General features: G+C 34.7%; 1 protein-coding gene across 14 annotated transcripts in view; it reads left to right on the top strand.

Annotated features, from left to right (window-relative positions):
• Positions 1-23432, top strand: part of SNAP91 (synaptosome associated protein 91) — a 131235-nt gene that overhangs the window by 17432 nt on the left and 90371 nt on the right. For all 14 annotated transcript variants that reach the window (XM_088795575.1, XM_088795573.1, XM_088795577.1 and 11 more), the window contains exons 3-4: positions 22417-22559; positions 23224-23299. In XM_088795575.1, coding sequence (XP_088651701.1) covers positions 22417-22559; positions 23224-23299 — 219 coding nt within the window. The remainder of the gene's footprint in view (positions 1-22416; positions 22560-23223; positions 23300-23432) is intronic.

Below are 23432 nucleotides of genomic sequence, written 5' to 3' on the forward strand. Positions count from 1 at the left end.
GGGAATACAGCAGGTCCTCAGATAACGGCACTCCTTTCAACTCTGTTTCATTATTGATGAGATGCAGTAGGAGGAATTCAGCTCTTGCTTATATCTATGGTAACATTGGTTTCATTATATGTCATTTCACTTCAAATTGCAGAACCTATGTATGATATTAAGTGAGGACCTACTGTATTGTGGGGGAAGATTTAGGTCAAGGACTAGACATCATTTCCCCTGTATTCCATTGGCAAGAATTCAGTGGGCTCTCCAATAATGTAGGCAAAGGTGGGAAATGAAGTCTGGCTGTGAGTTCAGAAGGAGAAGGAAACGGGATGTGAACACACAGCATTAACTTCACCGTGTCCATAGAAAAAGAAATTGGATTGTGATTTGTCACCTGTATCTTAAAAACACTTATTTTGTGCCACTGAGTTTGCCCCAGAGATTTCACTGCCACCATCACGTGATCATTAGCATCTAGTAATGGGATAGCTACTGTGAATTTTTTTTTTTCCAGTGAAGCCAGATGATTCTGGAAATGGATAACTAATGGCTGGTCAGTAGACTCACCATATATTCCTCCATTTTTGGCAGACATGGCAAATTGATCCTGACATTCTTCAAAACTTTCACTTGACCTCAAAGTGCATCCATATACAGTGCTTTGAATTTCTGCTGTCAGTCATAGGTGACAGTTAAGATGAAATAGATTTGCCATAACTTGTTTAGGCAATTTATCCATACTGGATACTAATGCAAATTGCTCCCTGGATTTACCTAGACACCAAGAATTGGCCTTCAACTTGGATAGTGCCAAGTGCAGGATTCATCTTGGTCTGTTTGATAGCAAAAGGCTGATTTTATATTTTGCATTTAATGGAGACATTTATAGCTATTGTGAGACATGGAAAGGATGTTTTGAATTTTTCATTTAGATTTTCATCTAAACTTTCTGCAGCCATCAAATTTGATACTAATCAGTGCTTTAAAAATGCAAGTTACACAATGTACATTTGAATTTTAGTACCAGGAAATTTTCTTTGAGTTGCTACTCAGGTACCTACATGGATATGGTTTCTTTTTTAACGTAAGGTGATTCTTGATTCCTTTGTTTGATGTATAATGCATTAGCAGTCTGTCTTTTCCCGTAAGATTTAAGTGAATTAAAATAAAGGGGTTCTGTAAGAGTGAAAGCAAGGCTTACATACTGTGCTTGGCACATGTATGCGATCAATTGCTGTTATCCTCACAAACCCCTGGAAGGGAAATACGTTTATTCTTACTTTCCAGGGGAGGAAAACAGGGCCCAAAGAGGCTAGGGACCATCCAAGGTCCCACAGCTAATGAGGGAAGAGTTAGCATTTCACCAAGGATACTAATTGCAAGACATTTTTTTCCTTTGCAGCATGTTTTTTGCTTGTTGTCTGTGTCTCCAAGTGTCACAAGTAGCAATAATCCAAAACAAAACCCATTAAAACATTATTTTGGGGAATGAAAAATGGGGTGAGATCTCAAGGCAGTTTATTAGTTAATTAGCTAGGTGGACAAATCCCCTGCAAAGGCCCTCCTCTGTCTAATTAGTGGGTGGGAGAGTGGAGAGGGTGGGTGCAAATTACTGGAAACAATCTCCCCCCACATCAGTTATGTCTTTTGATGATTAGCTATTGAGGCCTTTATTTTAACATACTTTTTAATTAAGGACTTTGGGTGGTGATGGAAAGTACAGCAGAAAAATTACTGATTTGTGATCAGAGGACCTAGTATAATTCCAGGCTCTATTGCTTTCTGGCTGTGCTCTTGGACCAATTAACTCAGTCTCTTTTCTAAGGCAACGTGAGGATATGGTAAACTTTAAATGAATATATTTGTTAAAAACAGCAATAATAACCAAATTTCAACTCTAAATTGCTCTATAAATTATTGTTATTGGAGGAAAAAGCATTTTGGGCCCCAACAGTTATCTTTCTAGGTATCTTTCAGGTACTGTGTGCAGTAATAATATGCAAAACGAGCCCAGCCTCAGCTGCTCTGTGCTTATCTTTGTCATCTGCTTAAGAGATGATAGTTTATTTCTAGAAGATATGAAAACATATGGGGGCAGTTAAACCCTCACTATATGGGGTCATGATCTAGTTTTTGTTCTGTTCGCAAATGGTAGCACGGATTATTAAAATATAACTTGTGTTTGATTAAAATCATCTCCTAATTATTGAGACTTGGTAAATAGTTTTAGACTTAACATTTTTTCAGATATTAAACTTTCGAAATACAGAGTCTTTTAGTAAAAGAGAGTTACTGCTTCTTTAAAAAAATAATGGTAGTTATCCACTGAAATGTTTAAGACACGTAGGAAGTGATAAAACTAAAATATGTGGAGTGTATATTGTTGGGCCTAGATTCTTCATGGTTACGGTTTTGTATTATTCTCAGGTTATAGTTGAAGACATGACTAGAAATGGAGAGCCATTAAATATATATTGTTTTGCATTAAACAGTAGTGAATTGTCCTTGAAGAAAGGCTTTTTAAATATTTAGTAAAAACTTTGAACTGATTACAAAGTTGATTTAAAAGTGAGATCAGTTTCATAGTGAATCTCAATTTATATTATATATACTAATAGTGAAATATATTTGAAGGACTTTGACAGTTTTTAGTACTAATAGAAGGTGACCCAAACTTATCAGAACCATATAACAAAATTTAGTCAATAAATAATGTTAAGGATGCTGAGGTTCATTGTTTGGATTGAAGGCTTTTTGAAAAATTGTTAGCTGGATAATTGAATCATTTTAAATTTTGCATGTAAGAATTTAGTCCTTATAGCTAATAGTAAGTTATGTAGTTATGGTTAAGAATTCGTGACATTTAATATACTATTTGACCAGGTATAATATAACTTCAGAGAGGTTATAATTCACAGAGCTTATCACAATCTTAAGTATGTCATAATTATTCACTTTTTTATTTTTAAACTATTTGTGTGTGTTTTGCTATGTATTTCTTAAAATTGCTAAACTTGGCCAGTTTCTGTTAAAAGTGTGAAAAGGATGAACATTTGCTTTGTCTTGGGAGTACCAATTTTGAATTAAACTTTTAATCGTAAAAACCCGAGAAATTGTCTGTAATAGATCATTAGAATTGAAATACATAATAGAATATTAGCAATTTCTGCATCATAGTATGACTCATTATATATATCTTGTTTATCTTATGTAAAACTGTTATATTGTAGTTTAAATAATTTTCTTTATATGATGTGAAAGTTCTTAGAAATATTAGTGCCTTTCCCATACTAATTTAATAATTATTTTTGGACTGTAGTTAATAGGGGGCCCAAACTAATGTTACCCATTTCATTTTTATTGTAGTGTATAGCAGAAGAGAGGAAATTGAAGAGTTTTAGGGCATGAGGTAGAAAAGCAGAAATTGCCAAAGTTATAAGACTTAACCTGTCTCTGTCAAGCTAAATATTCGCTATTCCTGTTTCCAAACTTACTCCTATGAAATATACACAGGGTTTTGACTGTCAGCCTTCTCTTTCCTTGGAGGTACAGATATAACCAACGAAACAAAACAACAGGTTCAGTGTGCCTATTGCTTTAGCAGAGAATTAAGTATTTTATTATTAATGTGTGACTGAGCTGAATTGTGTTTCCTTAAACCTACAAACCTTTCAATGAATGCTTCCTAAGTAATTTTGAGATCTCAAAATTTGTTCTGTCTCTTTATGAGTTATATAGCAAAAGGAGGATAATAAGATCACAGGTTTCCTAAAGATCTGTGTTAAAGGAGAGGTGCTTCAGGACTATGTTACATTTGTCTTGAATCACAATATTATTCATTCCTCAAGAAGAGATATGATCCAGCATAGTAGTGTTAGGAAGTACTCCCTGGAAAAAAATTAAAATATTCAAATTAAGTTATTGCTGTCCATAACCATTAGAAAAACCGCAGTACATGATGCTCCCTTTTGTCCTTATGCTCAAGAAAACTTACCTGAGAGTATTAATATAAAATACAAAAAATACGTTTTTTATTTTTTACATTAATTATAATGCAAAGAAAAATGTAACTGTTTAGAGATAAGGTTGAGTAGAAGGAAATTGTTAAAATTAATAAAATCTTTTAGTATATAAAAGAAAATAAGGTAATGATGAGAAATGGCAAGGAAGTAAATGGGGAAAAAAAGTGAAGAAAATTACAGTAAGCCACTTAAGACAGCATTTTATAACCTGAAGAAAATGAGGACAGTTAAATGTCGAAATAGAATGTGTAAGATAGAAAGGTGAGGCAACTGACATGATGAAGAAATGGGAGGTTTGGAAACAAGTATTTGACATGGATTAAAAAGAAATTAAAGTATGATATATCTAGAATCTTTTTGAGGAGTAATATCAAAGTCTATTAAATTATTTTTTTAATTTGAGACCTCATTCTTTGTTATCTTCTCTACTGACCTTTGTACTTATATTACAGAGTGAAGGGAGCAGCGTCATGCTGAAATTGAGTTAATTTTTACCAGGTTTTTAAAAATATCCCAAAATTACTTTTAACACGTGTTTTGTGTTTATTTTTTCTAGTAATCTACCATAAATGTTCATTTATTATCGCTATATTCAACAAATGTTTATTGAGGACCATAGAATATTTTGCTAGGTATTGGCTTTCTTGGTCTTATAGATACATAGTTTGGTATGAGTGCTACGTAGTTTCATTGGCAGGAATTGGGCAGCATGAAGCCTGTGTCAGCCTTTCTCAACTGGGGTTCCTCATCTGAACCACAGAACGCAAAATATAAGTGACTATTTTCTCAATCCTTTCAATGATGGTATATAACTAATATCATTCTAGATGCATGAAAGGTAAGTTAATTTGTTACATATAATGGTTGTTTTAGGGTAGTGGGGAACCCAAGTTGAGAAGGACTGGATTATATGAAACTGTTCATTTCCATCAGTAGAAATATGAAGACCCATCGTTTTTCTTTATCTCGGAGATTTAAATAAATGGGAGAAGAGAGCTGAAGAGAAACATAGGAAATAGACATCTCTCTGTCTTTTTGGACTACAGGGTCTTAGGAAAGCTATGAGGCTGCGTATTGTTCCACGGGGCCTGGATAGGTGGAAAACTTCATCAGAAACAATGACTGCTGTTGGGAAAAATGAAAATCCAAGTCAGTAGGACCTGAGGACCTTAAGAGAAAAAGGGGCAGTAGAAGTCGAATAGTTCAGTAGGATTTAGTGGGGACCTATCATTGCTACAGAAATGATTAGGTTGAATTCTGTGAAAGTGCTGATGTTGTTAAATCATTTTTTGACTTCCACGATGGTAATTTTGATAGTTCAACCAAATGTGTTTCTCATTCTAAATACACTTGTAAACTCTTAAATTGTAACCCCTTTGAAAGCTGGAACTGCTATCCTTGATCATGTGTGAGAGTCCCTTTTCTGTGAATCTTATTTGGTCACAACAGCAAATGCTATACATACTTGTATATATTCAGTTCTTACAGACTGTTATTGATACAACATAGTTATTTGCCTACAGCAGAAACTAGAGAAAAGCTGGGACAGCTTTCCCAGGCCCTACTCTGGCCTGACTTCAGGTCTTGAGATCTCCAAACTCTTACTTTAGACAAGCCGTTCTTAACAGGGGGCAGGTTTGCCCCAAAGTGAAAACTTGACAATGTCTGGAGATGTCTTTGACTGTCTAGACTGAGGAAGGGAGGGCGCTACAGGCATCTTGTGCGTAGAGGCCAGGGAAGCTACTAAACCTCCTGCGATGCCCAGGACTGTCCTCCACAACCAAGAATCATCTGGCTCATAATGTCAGTACTGCCAGTGTTGAGAAACTTCTAGACTAAGCACCAGGGAACTTAAGAAAGCACACATAAAGTTGTAGATCATACTTCTCAGTGGTGAGCATGAAAAGTTTGTGAGGAGGTACGCAGAAATAGGAAAAATAGTTTGGAGAGAATATAATGGAGCAAAACTGATGGCCAAAATATCCTGCACTTGTGAAGCTGCTTATCTGCAGGGCACACTCAAAGCTCTTGACATGGACAGTTTTAAAGAAGAGTTGGGGTTTTTGGTGGGATGTAACAGTGCCAAGTTTTTCATACACTTGAATGAAGGGAAATGAAAATTAGAAGATCGGACGTTATGGAGTAGGATAAGAGGGAAGTAGCCGCAACAGAAAGTTTGAAAACTGAAAACTTTACTTGAATTATATAGTTGATGTATCTACTACTATGGTTATTAATGAGTGTAAAGTCCTAGAGAGGTACTGGTATAGGTATGAATGGAAAAATAAATTGTGATAGGATAAACTCTTTAGTCGTAAATTTTTAGATTTTATTGATGCACATGAGAGAAGTTTAGCTTTTTCTTTGACATAAATTAGCTGTATGACCCAGAAGATATGGTAAACATATTTGACTTAAGTTGCTTTTAGCTCTGAGAGCTATGAAGGGAGGTTAAATGGTGTCCTTGTAAAGAACTGTTCAGAATGAATAATAATGAAGCACTGTATGTGTGTTATGAAAAAGATGGTTGCATTTTGATTTAGCTCGTCTGTATGAATAAAAATATAAGTGGACATGGGTAGTGTGTAACTTTTTGTTGCCAATTATGAACACTGAAGGTTTGAAATCTTAAAAACCACTTTTGTCTAGAACAGTGTTCTGATAAGTATTTAAGTTCTCCAGGTATCTTGCCAGAGCCTGTATTAATCATAATGTACCTGAACTATCGTGAAGTATAGGATTGAATTACTAAAGAAACTAATTGTTACGATGTTGTTAGGGTGGAAATGACTGAGTTCCATTCTGAGACATCAGAAAGATCTTTCCCTACTGGCCCCCCAAACTACAGTGGCACTAGGAACTTGATTCTTTTTCTTCCTGTTGGATAGAAGAGGTAGTGTGGGGTACCTGCTGGGGCTTCTCAGGTGTGCAGGACTTGGAGAAACGGAAGGGGCGGGGGGTGGCCTGGGGTCTCGGGCTGACCTACTGACTGACCTCGTTACTGCTACAACCTGTTATATCTAAATTTCTGACCACTCTTCATTTTTCCCCCTGCATTCCTTCATCAGTAAATGTAGTCTTAGAATGTTCTCTAATGCAAATGTAAAATCTTTTCAGTTTTTTGTTTTATTTTTTTTCCCTAGAAATTAAGGCTATGAAGGAGAGGCTTTTATATTCTTTTCATTTCACTTAAAAATTCTTGTTCTCTCTTTCACTGCAGTAAAGATAAAGTGATCATATACTTAATGTGTGTGTATACATATACATACACATATGCGTATACATATATACATATACATATATGTATATATGTTGTATGCTGGGTATTTCAGAAAGAAAGTAAATTGGGGTCTTTTTTGGACATTTCCTTCTAGGAAGTTCTGTGGAAGGTTCTGAAGAATAAAAGCAAGACTTGGGAAGGCCAAGGATGGGAATCATGCTAGGAGGTGTTACCGAGGGTTCTTACCTAGGAGAGGAGCAGGAGTAGATGGTACATTACGAGGTACCCTGTACTAGCCTTGGAGTAAAAACCAGATCAGCACTGGGGAGATACCCTAGAGACTGGGCTGTAGATACAACAGAGGAGACAAGTCCTGCATGTCTGCAGCAGGAGTTACCATTTAGGGATACTGTTTATTTTTAGAAAACATGTTTCACATATGTGGGTAGGGAGCTTGATTGGAACAGAAAGCGGATGCCTCGTTGCTCTGCTTAAGTCCTAACTATGAAACATTGCTTTTCTTTATGGCTTGAGAACGTTTGAAAAGGAGCTGTTGAATATAAAGAGTTAACTGAAGGTGAAATGGCTGTTTTTTTCTGAGGGCAGAATAGCGAGTAATGGGCTATGGTTAGAGCCTGAAGAACTTGGGTTAGATATTAAAAAGACACGCAGGGTTAATCAGTGTTGGGATATGGTAAACTTACTAACGTGGCAAATTCTTCTCTAGAGACTCGTAAAATATTGTTTTTAGAGAATATTAATGTAAGTGCCTTAAGCTTATCTTCAGTCCAAGGCTCTGTTAAAAAACAAACAGCAAAAAACAAAACAAAACAAAAAACATAAGGCTGTCATGGAAATAGGACATGAGTTAATTTATCTGACACACTTGAAGACTAGACATAGGTAGTTGATCACCCTGTAGCAGTAGCAGGAAATCAGAAACCCAAGCTGCACATATCTTCTAAAATCTCCCTGGCAACGAAGTCAGCAAAGGCCATCCTTCCAGCAATTACTGCCAGCCAGAGACCTGGCTTGAGATTGTTTGTGGATTGCCCAGAACACCACGATCTTCTGTTTCAGTGGTCAGTTACAAATGTCATCTTCTACCTCTATAATACTGTATACTTTTAAGTTTCTGTTCATATCAGTTGTCCTCTGGTTGTTAAAGCACAGAGTTCTTTTGAGAACCCTATGATAATTTTTAAGGAAACAATTGGAAGAGGGTAAAATATAAAAGCAACATAGTATGGCCAGTGGACGTATGTGATGATTTCTATCTCATGGCTGAAGACACTATGCTAAAGAAATCCATTGATTTGCCTAAAGGTTATGGTGTTAATGCCAGAACTAGCTGTGTACAGATCCTAAAAAACAAAAAGTAAACTTCCAGTTTTTGTCCTAATGATTTTTACCATCCTAGAGTGAACTGAGGATGCAATATTTGACACATGCATTGCTCACTCACCCCTTACCCCAATCCCAAGCAGTAGTGGGACATGGCCCTGGATTCAGAGTCATGCCAATTGGCATTTGGGCAATTATGTTGGCTCCTTGAAGCCCTCTGAGTTGTGATGCTGCCTTTGGGAGGCATCATAGACAGTCTCTGTTCTATTCCAATCGGTCAGAAGAATCATGGTAAATTCATAATATTCGTTTTGAAAAGTGGCTGATGCCTGTGTCTCAGACTGGCCCATGTTTGGGGAACTTTGGAATATAGTTTACTATGATGCTTAAATGTTGACATAACTCTGAGGACATCCTTTTCTGTATTCCAGACAATAGTCATACCTTTGCATACAGCTCAGACATTACACAGGGCATGGGGCTCCGTGGGGTTGGGAGTGAAGTCAAAGAAGAGAGTGACAAAGTAGGTGAAAGTGGTGAAAAGAGAAATAAGCACTTTTATACAAGCACATGCCTCACCTCCACTGCTTGAATGTCTTTCCCAGAGGGAAAACGACGCCGTTCATCCAATTGTTCAGCTGCTACAAGCTTATCATTCTTGTCTTGTCTGTAGCTCATGCCTCCCATCAAATCTACCAGCTAAGCCACTTGGCTCTACCTTTCAAATATCCAGAATCCTACCTTTTGTTTTCCTGCTTCTGTCCCCATTGCACACTGATACAAACTCATTATCACTTCTCACCCGAACTATTAAAATAATCTCCTTTGTCTCCCGAACTCCACTCCCCCCGCCCAGTTTGCGCTCCATGTAGCCACCATAGTAATTCTTCAAAATATAGGTTGGGTCATGTTACTCCCTTGATCAAAACCTTCAAACAACTTTTCATTGCATTGTAATGAAATACCAAGTCCCACCTGTAACCTATAATGCATTGAGTTACCTGGTCCCGATCAATTCTCTTTTTGCCACTTTCTCCCTCGCTTGCTGCTCTCCAGGAACACTGGCTTTCTTGCTGTTTCTTGAACCCATCAGGCATGTTCTCACCCCAGGACTTTTGCATTTGCTGTTTGCTCTTCATGGAACGTTCCTTCACAAGATGACTGAATGGCTGGCTCCCTCACTGCATGTGGGCCTCTTTAAATGTCATTTCCGTGGTGAGACCTTTTCTGATCACTCTGTCTGAGAAAGTACTCACTAAAACTCTCCATCCCCTTATTTTGTTTCTTACTGCATTACTTATCCCTGCCTCACATTGTATATCTAGTTGTTTGTGTCCTCCATTAGAAAGTCAGATCTATGAAGGCAACTATGTCTGTCGTGTTCACTACTGTATTTCTAACAGGTAGAACAGGGCCTGGCACATGATAAGCATTCGGTAAGTATTTGTTAATGAATGAATTGATTGAATTAATTAACAAAGTATGCTGTCTTTTTTGATATAGGTAGGCAAAGGATGGATCTAATTATAATTGTGTGTGTTTGTACCTATCCCTTTTAGTGTATACTATACTATGTAGTATAATATATCTCTGTATACAGAGCGTGCCAAAAACATGTATACACATTTTAAGAAAGGAAAAACTGTATTAAAATTGTAATACTCAATGTATACTGATAACAAAAGATATTCATGTGTATACAAGTCCTGTGTATACATTTTTTGCCCCCCCCCCCCCCCGTATGTTTATATTGCAAGCAAAGTATCTAGCACAGAGTCTGATATGCTGTAAGGGATGGATATAGTGTATCAAGCTCTGTGCTAGTACTTTGATATCCTTCCCTTAAAATGTATCAGTCTCTGTGCTAGATAGTTTGCTTGTGTTACCCACTTTAATAAAACAGCTGTCACATAAGTGCTATTATCCCCATCATGGCAATGCAGAAATGTAGATGAAAGGGGGCAACTTTGCTCAAGATCAAACAATTATTAAGTAACAGGTTATAGTTGAACTGCGCCTGGTCTGGCTCCAAAGCCTTAACTGAATGACTTAACTGTGCTGTCCATTTACTGCATCTCCTAATTTTAAATCTGCCATGATCCTGTAAGGGAACAAAGAGTATTAAAAAAGGAACTTTTGTAGTATATATTTCTACAAAGGACTACAAAAAAAATTACAAAATATACATATTTTTCTTTGAGATGAATGAAATTACCTAATTTAGAAACTAGATTACATTAATGATCACATGTAGTAATATAAAAATAAAAGTCACCATATAGTTGACCCCCTTTTACCTCCCTTTGTCTTCTGGTAACCATTAAACTGTTGTCTGTGTCTATGAGTTTTTGCTTGTTTGTGTTGTTCATTTTGTTGCTTTCAATTTTATATCCCACATATGAGTGAAATCATATGGTTCTCGACGTTTTCTTTCTGACTTATTTTGCTTAGTATAATAATCTCAAGATCCATCCATGTTGTTGCAAATGACAATATTTCATCTTTTCTTATAGCCTAGTAATATTCCATCGTACATATGTACCACATTTTCTTTGTCCATTCATCTGTCAAAGGATATTTTGGTTGTTTCCATGTCTTGGCCAGCGTGAATAATGCTGCAGTGAACAAAGGGATACATGTATCTTTAAAATAAACATTTTCAGATTTTTGGGTAGCTATCCAGAAGAGGCATTGCTGAGTCATATAGTAATTCTGTTCTTAGTTTTTTTGAGGAGACTCCATACTGTTTTCCATAGTGGCTGTACAAGTTTACATTCCCAGCAGTAGTGTATGAGGGTTCCCTTTTCTCCACAGCCTCTCCAACACTTGTTATTACTTGTTTTGTTGATAATAACCATTCTGAAAGGTGTGAGGTAGTATCGTATTGGGTTTTTGATTTGCATTTCCCTAATACCTGGTGAAATTGAGCATCACTTTGTATAATAGTATAATTTGAAGCCTGGGTGTGGGATACCTCCAGCATTGTTCTTTTTTCTCAGTATTGCCTTGGCTATTCAGGGTGTTTTGTGATTCCAAACAAATCTGGTGATTTTTTTGTTCTATTTTTTAATAAAAAATGCCTTTGGGATTTTGATGGAGATTGCATTAAATCTGTACATTGCTTTGGGTAATATGGACATTTTAATTACGTTGATTCTTCCAGTCCATGAACATAGAATGTTTCTCTTTTTTGTCTTAAATTTCTCTTAATAATGTCTTGTAGTTTTCATTGTACAGGTCCATTGCATCCTTCAAGTTTATTCCTAGGTATTTTATTCTTTTTGTTGCAATTGTAAAAGGAATTATTTTTTCTATTTCATTTTATGAAAATTCACTTTTAGTATATAGGAACACAATGGATTTTTGTACATTGATTTTGTATCCTGTAACTTTACTATATTTGTTTATTGTTCCTAATAATTTTTTGGTGGAGTCTTTAGGGTTTTCTATATAAAGAATCATGTCATCTACAAAAAGTGACAATTTGACTTCTTCATTCGCAATTTGGATGCTTTTTATTTATCTCTCTTGGCTGATTGCTTTGGCTAGGACTTCCAATACTATGTTGAACAAAATTGAGAGGGGCTTTCAGTTTTTCACCATTAAGTATGATATTAGCTGAGGGTTTGTCATACATCGCCTTTATTATGTTGAGGTACTTCTATACCAATTTAATTAAGTGTTTTAATCATAAATGGATATTGTGTCTTGTCACATGCTTTTTCTGCATCTATTGATATGATCATATGATTTTTATTCTTTATTTTGTTTATGTGCTATATCACATTGATTTGCATATTTTGAACCATCCTTGCACCCCTGGAATGAGCCCTATTTGGTTATGATGTATAATCTTCTTAATGTATTGTTATATTTGATTTGCTAGTATTTTGTTTAGGATTTTTGCAGCTGTATTCATCAAAGATATCGGTCTGTGGTTTTCTTCTTTTGTGTTATCCTTGCCAAGTTTTGGTATCAGGATAACGTTGGTTTTATAAAATGAGTTAGGAAGTATTGTCTCTTCTTCAATTTTTTAGAAGAGTTTGAGAACAGGTATTAAATCATCTTTGAAATTTTGGTAGAATTCACTAGTGAAGCATCTGGTCCTGGACTTTTGTTTTTGGGGAAGTTTTGGATGATTATTTCAATTTCCTTGCTGTTGATAGGTCTGTTTAGATTTTCCAGTTCTTCGTGATTCAGTCTAGGAAAGTTGTATATTTCTGAGAACTTATCCATTTTTTCTAGTTTATTGAATTTGGTGGCATATATTATTTCATAGTATTCTTATGTGATCCTTTGTATTTCTGTGGTATCTGTCATAATTTCTCCTTTCATTTCTGATTTTGTTTGTCTTTTTTCCTTAGTGAGTCTATCTAGGGATTTGTCAATTTTATTAATCTTTTCAAAGAACCAGCTCTTCATTGCATTAACTTTTTCTCTCTTTTTTTGTTCTTTATTTCATTTAATTCTCTAAATTTTATTATTTCCTTCCTTCTGCTATCTTTGTGCTTCATTTGTTCTTTTTCTAGTTCTTTAAGATACAATGTTAGGTTGTTTTTTTTTGGATTTTTCTCGGTGGGTTTTTTTTTTTTTTTTTTTTTTTGTCTTTTTTTTTTTTTTTTTTTTTTTGAGATAGGCCAGTAATGATATAAACTAGAGAGAGATTTTTATTTTCTTTTTAAATATTTTTTAAATGGAATAGAGGATGCCTTTCTAAATTTAGGCTTCTGATAAAAGTATACCTAAGAATGAAATAAAAGTAACTCTTCTTGTCTAATTTGGTGATTCAGTTGTGTCTAGTAAAAGTTATGGAAAGACATAGGCCTCTAAACCCAACTATTAGATTTAGTATGAAAGCATTTTAGACTGAGGCAGACTAATGTTAAGCTAGTAATAGCCCTCTCATTTACTAAGTGTTTTTTATATGTCAAGGCCTATGTTAGGTACCAGGGACCCAAAGACACAGATATGACTCCATTTTTCATATTGGACCATGAGCTACAATGGGGCAGAGACATACGTAAATTAACAATTATAATTGTGTGTGATAAGGACTATAATAGAAGTACATATGATAAGGATTAACACAAATGTCAGTATCTGTTCTGTAAGGTAGTTATTACTCTCATTTCTAGGTAAAAAAGCAGAGCTGCAGAGTGGTCAGATTAACTTGTCCATAAGTAACAGAGTCAGGTTGTGGTCTAGGTCTCTGGCTACAAGTCCAGTGTCCTTTGCCCCATTCTGCATGGAAGAAAAAATCAAAGCCTGTCTTTCATTTGAGGGTGATGTCAGAAAAGACTTTTTGAAGGTTATAGTGTTTAAGATTGTTCTTGAGAGATGAGATCTCAAAAGGGTGAGGGTAGAGACATTCTAGGCAATTAGAACAGCATGAAAAGATATCAGTACAATATTGTTGACACAGTTTGTAGCCAAGAAAATATTAGGAAGGTAGCTGAGCCTTCTAGTGAAAGACCTTATACTTATTGCGTTGAGGTATTTATATTTAATTAAATGGGCAATAGGAGGCCCCAGGGGTTTTTTGAGTGGCTGCTATGATCAGTTATTTTACCACAAATATATCTAGTTGAGCTGGAGGTGATTCAGAGAACAGGTTATAGAGCAGTCCAAGCAAGAGGTAATGAGGGCCCTGTTGTGGGCTACCTTTTCATTTGGTTCAAGTGGTTGAGAGTCTGATATAATCGTGCAAAAAGTAGGTGATCGCAAGTTTGAGAGCTATTTGGGTTTGTTGCTATTTTCTTTTTTAGTGCACAATTATTTACAACTCTTAAAGTTGTTTCCCACTTACATCTATTTCTTTAATTCTCTTATTTTGATGATACTTTCTTACCTTAGAGAGATTTTCTAACATATTTTCATTGCTTAAAACTATCAAAAAGAGAGATTTTGTGGCAAAATGTAGTGGGGTTTATATTTACTTGCCTACCTAAAACAACTGAGACACTGGACAGAGTTTATCAAGTAACTCTTTTCACTGTATTGGACGTTAAGCAGTAAAGGACAGTGATCTGTGAGAAATGGAAAACAAGCAAGGTGATATCTAGGATTGTCCCAGCTTACTGCCATGAGAGAATTTCCAGACTATAGCAGAGTATGGAGGACCCCATTTGGATCCTACTGATCTCCTGCATTGTGGAGGAGATAGATCTTTGAGAAGACGGAGAAAATTGAAAAGCATTTATTCAGACCAATCAGAAAAAGGAAAGAAGACATAAATTACCAATAGCAGGTAATTATGAGAGAGGTGACACTACTACTGATTCTAAAGATGTGTAAAGGACAATAGGGAATTCTACTAACAACTTAATGCCAATAAATTCAACAACTTGTATGAAAAGGACAAATTTGTTGAAAGGCACAAACTACCATGTTTCCCCGAAAATAAGACCTAGCCGGGCAATCAGCTCTAATGCATCTTTTGGAGCAAAAATTATTATAAGACCTGGTCTTATTTTACTAAAATATAAGACTGGGTATAATATAACATATTATAATATAATATGATATAATATAATACAATGACTGGGTCTTATATAGTATAATATAATATAATACTGGGTCTTACATTAATTTTTGCTCCAAAAGATGCGTTAGGGCTGATGTCCAGCTAGGTCTTTTTTTCAGGGAAACAAGGTACCAAGGCTCATTCAAAAATGAATTAATAACCTGACTAACCCTGCATCTATTAAATAAATTGAATTTACGGTTGACAGACATCTGACACACAAAACTCCATGCCCAGATGACTTCATGGGTGAGTTCTACCAAACATTTAAGAAAGAAGTAACCTCAGTTCTATACAAATTCTTCCAGAAAATTGAAGATGAGAGAATGCTTCTCAACTTATTCTATGATACCAGCATTACTCTGATCTCCAAACCAAAGACATTATGAGAAAAGAAAAATTATAGACCAATATCCCTCATGAACATAGATGTAAAAATTCATACACATTTTTAGCAAATCAAATTCAACAACAGGTAAAACACCATGACTAAGGGGATTTATCTCAAGAATGCAAAGTTGCTTAAACATTTGAAAATTAATCAATGTAATTCACCAAACTGAAACACTGAAAATGAAAAACTTTGTGATTATCTCAATAGATACAGAAAATGTATTTGACAAAATTCATTATCCATTCATGGTTTAAAAACAAACCTCTCAGCAAATTAGGAATAGAAGAGAACTTCCTTAACTGCACATAAAATAATAGAACATCTATGAAAAACTTATAGCTAACATCACACTGACTAGTGAAAGACTGAATGCTTTCTCCATAAGATCAGAAAAAAAGACAGAGATGTTCTCTCTCACCATTTCTATTCAGATTACACTGGAGACCCTAGCCACACAAAAAAATATCAAAATCACAAAAAACTGATTTTATCACAAATAACATGGTCATCTATGAAGAAAATATGATGGAGTCTACCAAAGAGAACGGATAAATGAGTTTAGCAAAGTTGCAGGATTGAAAATCAATATATAAAAATAAGTTTTATTTCTCATTATTGGCAGTGAGCAATTAGAAATTGAAATGAAAAATACCATTTACAATATCATCAAAAATGAGAAATACTTTGGGAATGTATTTGACAAAATATGCATAAGACCTGTAAACCTATATACTGAAAACTACGAAACACTGTTAAAGCAAATCTAAATAAATGGTAAGACCGACCATGTACACAGATTGGAAGACTCAATATTGTTAAGATGCTAATTCACCCAAAATTGATCTATAGATTCAACAGAATCCCAATCAAAATCCCAGCAGACATTTTTTGTTAAAGTTTATAAGCTCAGTTTAAAACTCATATAGAAATACAAAGGATCTAAAAGAGCCAAACCAGCTTTGAAAAGAAACAAAGTTGAAAGGCTAACACTATCTGATTTCTAGAACTATTATAAATTTGCAATAATCAAGATAGTGTGGTGCTGGTGTAAAGATATACAAATAGATCAATAAAACAGGATAGAGTCCTGAAATAGACCCAAAGATTTGTGGTCAATTGATTTTTGACAAAAGATTCAAAGGAAATTCAGTGGGGGAAAGAAAAGTATTTTCAACAAATGGTGCTGGAACAGTTTAATATCCAAATGCAAACAAACAAACAAATCAATCAATAAATAAATCATTAGTCATACCTCATACCAGTTATAAAAACTAACAATGTATTATAGACCTAACTATACAACCCTGAAACTATAAAGACTTCTAGAAAAGACGTAGGAGAAAATGTTTATGACCTTGACTTAAGCAAAGATTAATTCTTAGATATGACAACAAAAGCATGATCCATAAAAGAAAAACTTGATAAATAGGACTTCATAATTAAGAACCTTTGTTCTTTGAAAGCTACTGTTTGAGAGAATGAAATGAGAAGCCACAGACTTAGAGAAAATATTTGCAAATCATGTGATAGAGGCCTTGATCTAGAATAACTCAGTAATAAGAAACAATCCAATAAAAATGGGCAAAAGATATATAGCAATGGCAAATAAACTAATGAAGAGCATATGAAATAAACGCGCAACATCATTAGTCATTAGGGAAATGCAAAGAAAAACCACCAGAGATACCATGTCACACCTATTAGAATGGGAAAAAACAAAACAAAACAAAAACAACTGTAATGCTCATGCACTGCTGGTGAGAATATAACATGACATGACCATTTTGGAAGTAGTTTGGCAATTACTTAAATATTTACTTTCAAATAACTTAAACATTTCACTCCTAGGCAATTACCCAAGGGAAATGAAAGCACATGTTCATAGAAAACTTGTGCACTAATGTTCATAGCAGCCTTACTTGTAATAACCAAAAACTGGAGTCTCCCAAATGTCCATTAATAGGTGAATGGATAAAAAAAAGTTTTGGTATGTCCATATAACAGATACACCTCATCAATAAAAAGGAATGAACTAGTGATACATGCAACAACCAGATGAATCTCAAAATAATTATGCTGAGAAAAAGAAGCCAGACTTTTCCCCTATCCACCCCCACCCCCAAAAGCATGATTCTCTTTATAGAAAATTTAGAAAATACAAACTAATGTATATTGGCTGACAGCAAATTGGTGATTACTAAGGGACAAGGGGAGGAGAATGGGGAGGAGTAAGGAAAGAAGAATTATAAAAGGGATTGAGGAAATCTTTGGAGGCGATGGGTATGTTCATGATCTAGATTTTGCTGATAGTTTTATGGGTGCATATGTTTGTCAAAACTTATCAAATAGTGTACTTTACGTGCAGGTTTTAGTATGTCAATTATACTTCAATAAAACTTGTTAAAACTACCAAAAAGATATCTATAGCCCCAAGTTTAACTAAGACTTTGAAGTCTAAGGATTTCAAATATGACAGATATTTGGCATTTAGATTCTCACAATTTTTAGTATTTTTTGTATATTTATGTTTATGCTTTGTTTAATTTTTTTGAAATTCTTTAAATGGAAATGCTTTATATGGTGAGGGAGTAAAACAGTAGAAACTCATAAACTACTGGTAAGAATATACAAGAATTTACTAGTAAATTGGTACAATCACTATGTAAAACCATTTCGTAAAGTGAAATATGTGCATACCCTACAAAACTAGCAATTGTCTTTTTAGGTATAGACCAGCAATAGCAGCTCTCAAACTGGTCCGAGGACTTTTTTGTACTCTTAAATTATTGACGAATTTAAAGAGCTTTTGTTTATATGAGTTATACCTCAAGATATTTACTTTATTAGAAAACAAAACTGAGAAATTTTAAAAATATTTTTCATGTTAAAATAACAATAATAAATCTATTGACATTTTAACACAAATAATACTTTTAAGGAAAGTAATTATTTTCCCAAACAAAAAGTATAGTGAGAAGAGTGATATGATTTTATATCTTTATATATCTCTTTAATATCTTGCTTAATAGAAGATGGATAGATGCTTATATCTGTTTCTGTATCCAGTCAGTCGGGATTATGTATATTGCTTTAGTTAATGTATATAAGGAAAATCTGACCTCACACAGATGTACAGTTGAAAAACTTAGTAGCCTTTTCAGAAAATTGGGGATATTCTTCTTTGGTACGACACCATAACTTTCTAAGTGGTAGTTTCTTAAATTTAAATTGCAATGTTGAATCTGAAACCATGTCAGTGAACTTTTTACTCTGCCATTAAAATCCAACTTTTATACTCTGTTATATTAAAATCCATTCTCATTGGTCTGTCTGTACTTTGAATGAATTGAATGCGTTATTTTAAGTGTAATAGCTACACTAATCATTTGGAAAATACTGGTTCACTGAGTTATTCACAGCTTCCAAAATTTTGACACTTTTCATTATATAATATCAACAAATGATATTCATTAATGTCACCAGTGACCTTATGAGAAAAGTCTTAAAGAACTGGAAAATTATCAGGTTTACGGTTGCAGACACAAGTTTTCTAAAATTCTAGCTTTTACTTGAAAGATTAAATTTTATCATTGGCAACCAGTGCTGTCATTCTTTTTTTTTTTTTTTTTGAAGTGACAGCTCACTTTCTTTATTTTCAAGAAAATAAGTCTGAATCACCATTGGTTTGAAGTCTGTCAATCAGTCTTTAAAGTACAATAGTCTATGACAAAAGTGGCTAGTTCAGCTCAGTTCAGTCACATGATTGCTTATCCTTGAGACAGCCATTGATTTTTGTTATACATCAGAAGTGCTTTATGCATACTTTCTACTTAGTGACAGAACAGGGTGGGCAGATATTTTCTATAAAGGGTCAGACAGTAAATACTTTAGGCTTTGGTAGCAGTTTCCTAGTTGTACATTCTGTTCTTGGGAATCGGCTTGCTAAGATTTTCTGTAATATTTGACCCTGGTGACTCCCAACTGCTTCTTGGAATTTTTGAAGCTCCCTTCTTAGTTGGCTTCCACAATTTCACTTTCCTGGGCTTCTCTTTACCATTCTGACTGTTCTTTCACTTATGTTTCTTCCATTCGTCTCTTAAATGTTGGTCTTTCTTTTCTTTGATTCTTACTTTTCTTATTTATAACATACAATTTTCATGATCTTTGCGTGATCTTTGGGTTCCTCTTCTACTTTGAGCTCCAGTTTCGTTACCGATCACTCCCAAATTTGTATCTAGGCCAAATGTTTCTCCTGAGCTTTAGAATATGCTTCCAGTCTCCTATCAGACACCTCGAATTAGCTCTCCAACAGCAACCTCAAATGTATCATGTCCAAAATAGTTTATGTCTCCTTTGAAAACAACTTTCCTTCTATTTCAGTAAAAAGCATTTACAGGATCCCAAACCAGAAACCTTGATTTGTTCAGGATTCCTTTTCCCTTCACCTCTTAATATCCATTTACTCACCTGTAAATCCTGTCAGTTGTACCTCCTAAATACCTTTCTGCTCCATTCATTATCTCTTCCACCTCCACTGCTATTTCATTAGTTTAGGTTCGTCTCATCTCTGAGTCTCAACTGAGCTTTCTAACTTAACCATTTTTCTGTCTTGTAATATCTCTAGGCAAAGAAGATTATTCCTTGTCCTGTGCTTCTGTTTACCTTGTAGGTAGTATTTAGCAGTTGCTGAATAATGTTGTTGACTGTAAAAATGAAATCTTATTGATACCTTTCCAGGGTATCCGCTTAGTCTGTAGAGTCCAAACTCTTTAATGTCACGTGTGAGATCCCTCACTGGCCATTGCCTAGCCCTTAAGTTCCTGTCCACACCCAGCCCCCAGACCACCACAGGTCTCCAAGGACACAACACCTCTTATGGGAGTGTTTTTGCATATTTACTAAAAATGTACTTCTCACTCCTCTCTCGTGTCATAGTTGACTTTAGGGTCTTCCCATGGAGTCCTTCCTAATCCATGTGTTCTCATAATGCAGTGCACTCTATGTATAGCATATTTACAGACATTTATTTTGGATGCCTACTTTTTTCAGACCATTTGCAATCCTATAATAGCCCTGAAAGGTAGTAATTATTACCCCCATTTAAAAGAGACATTAAGGAATTTGCCCAGAGTCACACTTCTAGGCAGGAGCTAAGCTGAGTTCTGGATGGGCTCTTTCTGCTCTATTATTGCCTCTCTTTACTTATCTCTTATAGGAATTTCTCTATTATCTGAATATGTATTTGTCTCCTCTGACCAGCGCTATGTTTCTGTATCTCCAGAGCTCAGTTCAATAAATAAACAAATAGAGGAATTTGTAACTAACACAGAATTTCAAGTATAAAATGGTCCCATGATATAGTCTCAGAAAACAATGTTATAATGTAGTGATTTTTCTTTTTCAAATAACTTCATATTTTGGGCTAAAATGTGGGTTTTGTACATTTTGTTCAACAAATTTTTATTGTGCATAGTGCTCTGAGAAGTGCTGCACAGGAAACAGACATTGGTATGACTGTTTGCATCCTCAAGGAGCTTTGAAATCATAGGAACTTATGACACATACACATCTAATCTGAACATCCAGCAAGAACAAAATGCCGCAGGTTTTAAAGCAGAGGGAGGTCACTTGGGGCTGCATTTAAAAGGGACCAGGAAAGATTTCTTGAAGGATGGATAGCATTCCAATAAAGGAAAATATTGAGGGAGGGGTGTTAAGGGAATAGGGATGAGGACTGGAATTAAAAAAAATATGTATGTAAAGTAAGAAATAAGCCTGGTTTGGTCCATTTATAATTCAGAACAATTATTGATACCCTTTAGTCTAGAAGTTAAGAGCTATTTCAGTGATGGAATATCAGCTTTTTAAACCTTGTTATAAAATAAAGAAATGCATAAAACAAATGCACCGTTTAATGATTACTGAGTATGGATTTTGAGTAAGGAAAAGCATGGGTTTGTCTCTATATTTGTTGTGTGGGATTTCTTAGGAACTGGGTATCATATGCAGTTCTCTGCATGGCGGATATCGCCTGCAAAAGACGTCATAGGGTATTGTTTTCTCTGACATCCACGCTGCCTCAGTGTGGCTTAGCTTCTCTTCTTAGCACATGATCTTTGGTTGCCTCAGCTAACTTTTTGACAGCACCACCATGTTTTCTGAATGCTAGGCAGCCCCTCTTGGCCACTATATAAAAATAATTTGTCCTGAGATACACCTGGAATCATACTGATTATATGTAGATGTGGACGGTGAATATATTTTAAAGGTTTACTCTCTTAGCAATTCAAGTCAAATTATAGTAATTTAATGCATGCATGATGTTCTGTAAAAGCTTAGATGGGTGTAGTAGAATTCTTTCCTGTTTTACTTGCTATTTGCTCTCATTCTGCCACTTACAGGACAAGTATATTTATTAGCATCTGTCAAGATTGTATTTATTAGCATCTATCATGATTAAAATCCAAGTGAAGTATGCTTTTAGCTATAGTATTTCAAAAAAATACATTCATGTTACTGACTTCAAATGGAGCATAGAGTAAATGTCCACGTATTTGAAGCAATTGTTCTTGGAGGGAAAACAAAAAAGATTAATATGAGGCTTAGATTTCCTGGAGTTTGTAATTTTCAAAAATGACATTGGTATCAGAAAAGAGATAAATGACATCAGAAAAGGGTACAGAAGAGGATTCAATAGAAAAAAATAAGTTCAAGAGAAAACAAATACATTGGGTAACAAATATATTTATGTATCCACAAAAATATGTGTGAAAATATTATAGTTTAATTCTTTTACATTTTATGAGCTATTGTCAAAGCAATTTCAGATTCATATTTTAGTAAATAGGTTTAAAAATTTTAAATTTGAAATGAATTTTTGTATGTAACGATTAATATCATTAATTGATATCTTCTATTTTCATAGATTTGATCCAGGCTACCAATGAGACCAATGTTAATATTCCTCAGATGGCCGACACGCTCTTTGAGCGGGCAACAAACAGTAGCTGGGTGGTTGTATTTAAAGCTTTAGTCACAACACATCATCTCATGGTGCACGGAAATGAGGTAAACGAAGTAAACTTCTCTTTCCTTGGTGGAGGAGGGAGGCTTTTACAGAAGACTATGGTGATGACTTAAGGCCCTTTGCATTTCCACCAATTAGAAGAAAAAGGGGAAATCTGTGGTTGAAAATCATCTCGAGTACAATTTTAATCTTCTCTTTAGCTATTTTCAAAAAATGAAAGTTAAGTTAGGCATTTTCTTGGATTGAACTATTGAATATTACTGGTACCTGAAATGTATGTACCATGTAAATATATTAGTGGGCAAAAATGTTAGGAGAAAGGAACAATAAGATTATTTTTCCCATAGGAAATATTCCTTGTACCTTTAAGTGAAAATTGCTGTTATAAAAGTGTTTAATTTTGGAAAATATTAATAAAATAAAAATTACCCATTTATATGGGATGCTTACTGAGTCCTATTAAATTGCAGTGTTTCTGTTATATACAGAAATGAAAGATCATATAATTTAATTCTAATTCAGTGAGTATTATTTAGTTTTTTTATTCCTCCTTCAGAGAAAGCAGACTAGGAAGCTTCATAACTGAAAGAAAAGAGATCATAGTGAGAATTTGTAAAAAATAAAAAATTCCCTTTAGAATCAGAAATTATTTAAAGGTATGATTTGAGAATACTGGTGTTTAATTCTAGTGTTTTTGTTTTTCAGAGATTTATTCAGTATTTGGCCTCTAGAAATACACTATTCAATCTCAGCAATTTTTTGGACAAAAGTGGATCCCATGGTGAGAATACTTACATTTTATTATTTTGTTGCTAATGTTTTTGATGCAGATTATTTTTATTTTTGAAGTGAGTTTATTAATCCGAAATCATTGTAATCGATAGTTCTCTTGGGTGCTTACGAAAAAATGTAAA

This window comes from Rhinolophus sinicus, chromosome 2 (genome assembly GCF_057876585.1).
Source record: "Rhinolophus sinicus isolate RSI-liver-muscle chromosome 2, RSI-T2T, whole genome shotgun sequence".
Classification (NCBI taxonomy): domain Eukaryota; kingdom Metazoa; phylum Chordata; class Mammalia; order Chiroptera; family Rhinolophidae; genus Rhinolophus; species Rhinolophus sinicus.